This window comes from Penaeus chinensis, chromosome 3 (assembly GCF_019202785.1).
Source record: "Penaeus chinensis breed Huanghai No. 1 chromosome 3, ASM1920278v2, whole genome shotgun sequence".
Lineage (NCBI taxonomy): Eukaryota > Metazoa > Arthropoda > Malacostraca > Decapoda > Penaeidae > Penaeus > Penaeus chinensis.
Genome location: NC_061821.1, coordinates 6,178,510 through 6,181,009, shown reverse-complemented (window position 1 = coordinate 6,181,009; position 2,500 = coordinate 6,178,510). Strand labels below are relative to the sequence as shown.

Here is a 2,500-nt window from a genome sequence, read left to right as displayed (position 1 = left end):
GGATCTTGAGGGCAAATAAAACCACAAGTGAACATAGCAGTTATGAATAAAAACACTTATTCATTCGTATCTTAGGGGAAAATGGATCGCAAGTGAACTCAATGAACAGGTTAGTATGGACAGCTATTTTTATCTCTTTACAATGGGATTTCCTCCTTTCTATACTAAGCCACTGAGCATGGATTGCACACAGCCAGCAGTGAAAATCAGAAGCATTGGAAAAGTTTTTTGGCCATGCTCTCTGTGCTTCACATGCATGCAACACATGCAATATTCTTTAAACAAGGCCAAAGGGTAACTTTAAACCTAATTATGATGGACTCTCTTTGATAAGTATCTCTTAATTTTACAGCTAGTCAAAATTAAGAGTATGAAATTTGAATTATGGCTACTGATCTGATCACTTAAAGAATCTAAAGAATGAACTATGTGAATATTTTGTCCCATATTCTTCTTGAGGCACTTCAATATGGTTATAACCCCTAAAACCTCAATCAATAGTTTATGAGATATCACCATGTTTTTCTTGAATGTAAACAGAACATTCTACTCTGACATGTACATCCATGTACATGTATATGAACAACTACCAACACATTTGTACATGTGCGCTAATATGTACAGTTGAAACACACACACACACACACACACACACACACACACACACACACACACACACACACACACACCACACACACACACACAACACACACACACACAGATACATATATATGTAATCTTTCCTATAACAATACTTAAATCTATAAGAATATCTCATATTAATTAAATGACACAAAACATTTCTATCTCAAGGACATCCCTTGCAAATCTAAAAATGCTATCTTGTATCTGCCTCTAAATCTTGTCTACCTCTGTCTATATGCCTCTAAATCTCTGTTACCTCTGTCTATATGCCTCTAAATCTCTGTTACCTCTGTCTATATGCCTCTAAATCTCTGTCTACCTCTCTCTATCTGCTCTAAATCTCTGTCTACTCTGTCTATCTGCCTCTAAATCTTGTCTACCTCTGTCTATCTGCTCTAAATCTCTGTCTACTCTGTCTATCTGCCTCTAAATCTCTGTCTACCTCTCTCTATCTGCCTCTAAATCTTGTCTACCTCTGTCTATCTGCTCTAAATCTCTGTCTACCTCTGTCTATATGCCTCTAAATCTCTGTCTACTCTGTCTATCTGCCTCTAAATCTCTGTCTACCTTGTCTATCTGCCTCTAAATCTCTGTCTACCTCTCTCTATCTGCTCTAAATCTTGTCTACCTCTCTCTATCTGCTCTAAATCTCTGTCTACTCTGTCTATCTGCCTCTAAATCTCTGTCTACCTCTGTATATCTGCCTCTAAATCTTGTCTACCTCTCTCTATCTGCCTCTAAATCTCTGTCTACCTCTGTATATCTGCCTCTAAATCTCTGTTACCTCTGTCTATATGCCTCTAAATCTCTGTTACCTCTGTCTATATGCCTCTAAATCTCTGTTACCTCTGTCTATATGCCTCTAAATCTCTGTTACCTCTGTCTATCTGCTCTAAATCTCTGTCTACTCTGTCTATCTGCTCTAAATCTTGTCTACCTCTGTCTATATGCCTCTAAATCTCTGTCTACCTCTGTCTATATGCCTCTAAATCTCTGTCTACTCTGTCTATCTGCTCTAAATCTCTGTTACCTCTGTCTATATGCCTCTAAATCTCTGTTACCTCTGTCTATATGCCTCTAAATCTCTGTCTACCTCTGTATATCTGCCTCTAAATCTTGTCTACCTCTGTCTATATGCCTCTAAATCTCTGTCTACCTCTCTCTATCTGCTCTAAATCTCTGTCTACCTCTCTCTATCTGCCTCTAAATCTCTGTCTACCTCTCTCTATCTGCTCTAAATCTCTGTCTACCTCTCTCTATCTGCCTCTAAATCTTGTCTACCTCTCTCTATCTGCTCTAAATCTCTGTTACCTCTGTCTATATGCCTCTAAATCTCTGTTACCTCTGTCTATATGCCTCTAAATCTCTGTCTACCTCTCTCTATCTGCTCTAAATCTTGTCTACCTCTGTCTATCTGCCTCTAAATCTTGTCTACCTCTGTCTATCTGCTCTAAATCTCTGTTACCTCTGTCTATATGCCTCTAAATCTCTGTTACCTCTGTCTATATGCCTCTAAATCTCTGTTACCTCTGTCTATATGCCTCTAAATCTCTGTTACCTCTGTCTATATGCCTCTAAATCTCTGTCTACTCTGTCTATCTGCTCTAAATCTCTGTTACCTCTGTCTATATGCCTCTAAATCTCTGTCTACTCTGTCTATCTGCTCTAAATCTTGTCTACCTCTGTCTATATGCCTCTAAATCTCTGTCTACCTCTGTATATCTGCCTCTAAATCTCTGTCTACTCTGTCTATCTGCCTCTAAATCTCTGTCTACTCTGTCTATCTGCCTCTAAATCTCTGTCTACCTCTGTATATCTGCCTCTAAATCTTGTCTACCTCTGTCTATATGCCTCT

The 2,500-nt window shown here is 38.6% G+C and overlaps 1 protein-coding gene across 1 annotated transcript in view; it reads right to left on the bottom strand.

Moving 5' to 3' along the window:
• The window catches only part of LOC125040224 (synaptotagmin-17-like), a gene marked incomplete at its 5' end in the record, with an annotated part of 14,631 nt that overhangs the window by 8,136 nt on the left and 3,995 nt on the right, over nt 1-2,500 (bottom strand). The window contains one exon of the mRNA XM_047634778.1: nt 1-4. This exon is cut by the window's left edge and continues 119 nt beyond it. Within this exon, the coding sequence (XP_047490734.1) occupies nt 1-4 (4 nt within the window). The remainder of the gene's footprint in view (nt 5-2,500) is intronic.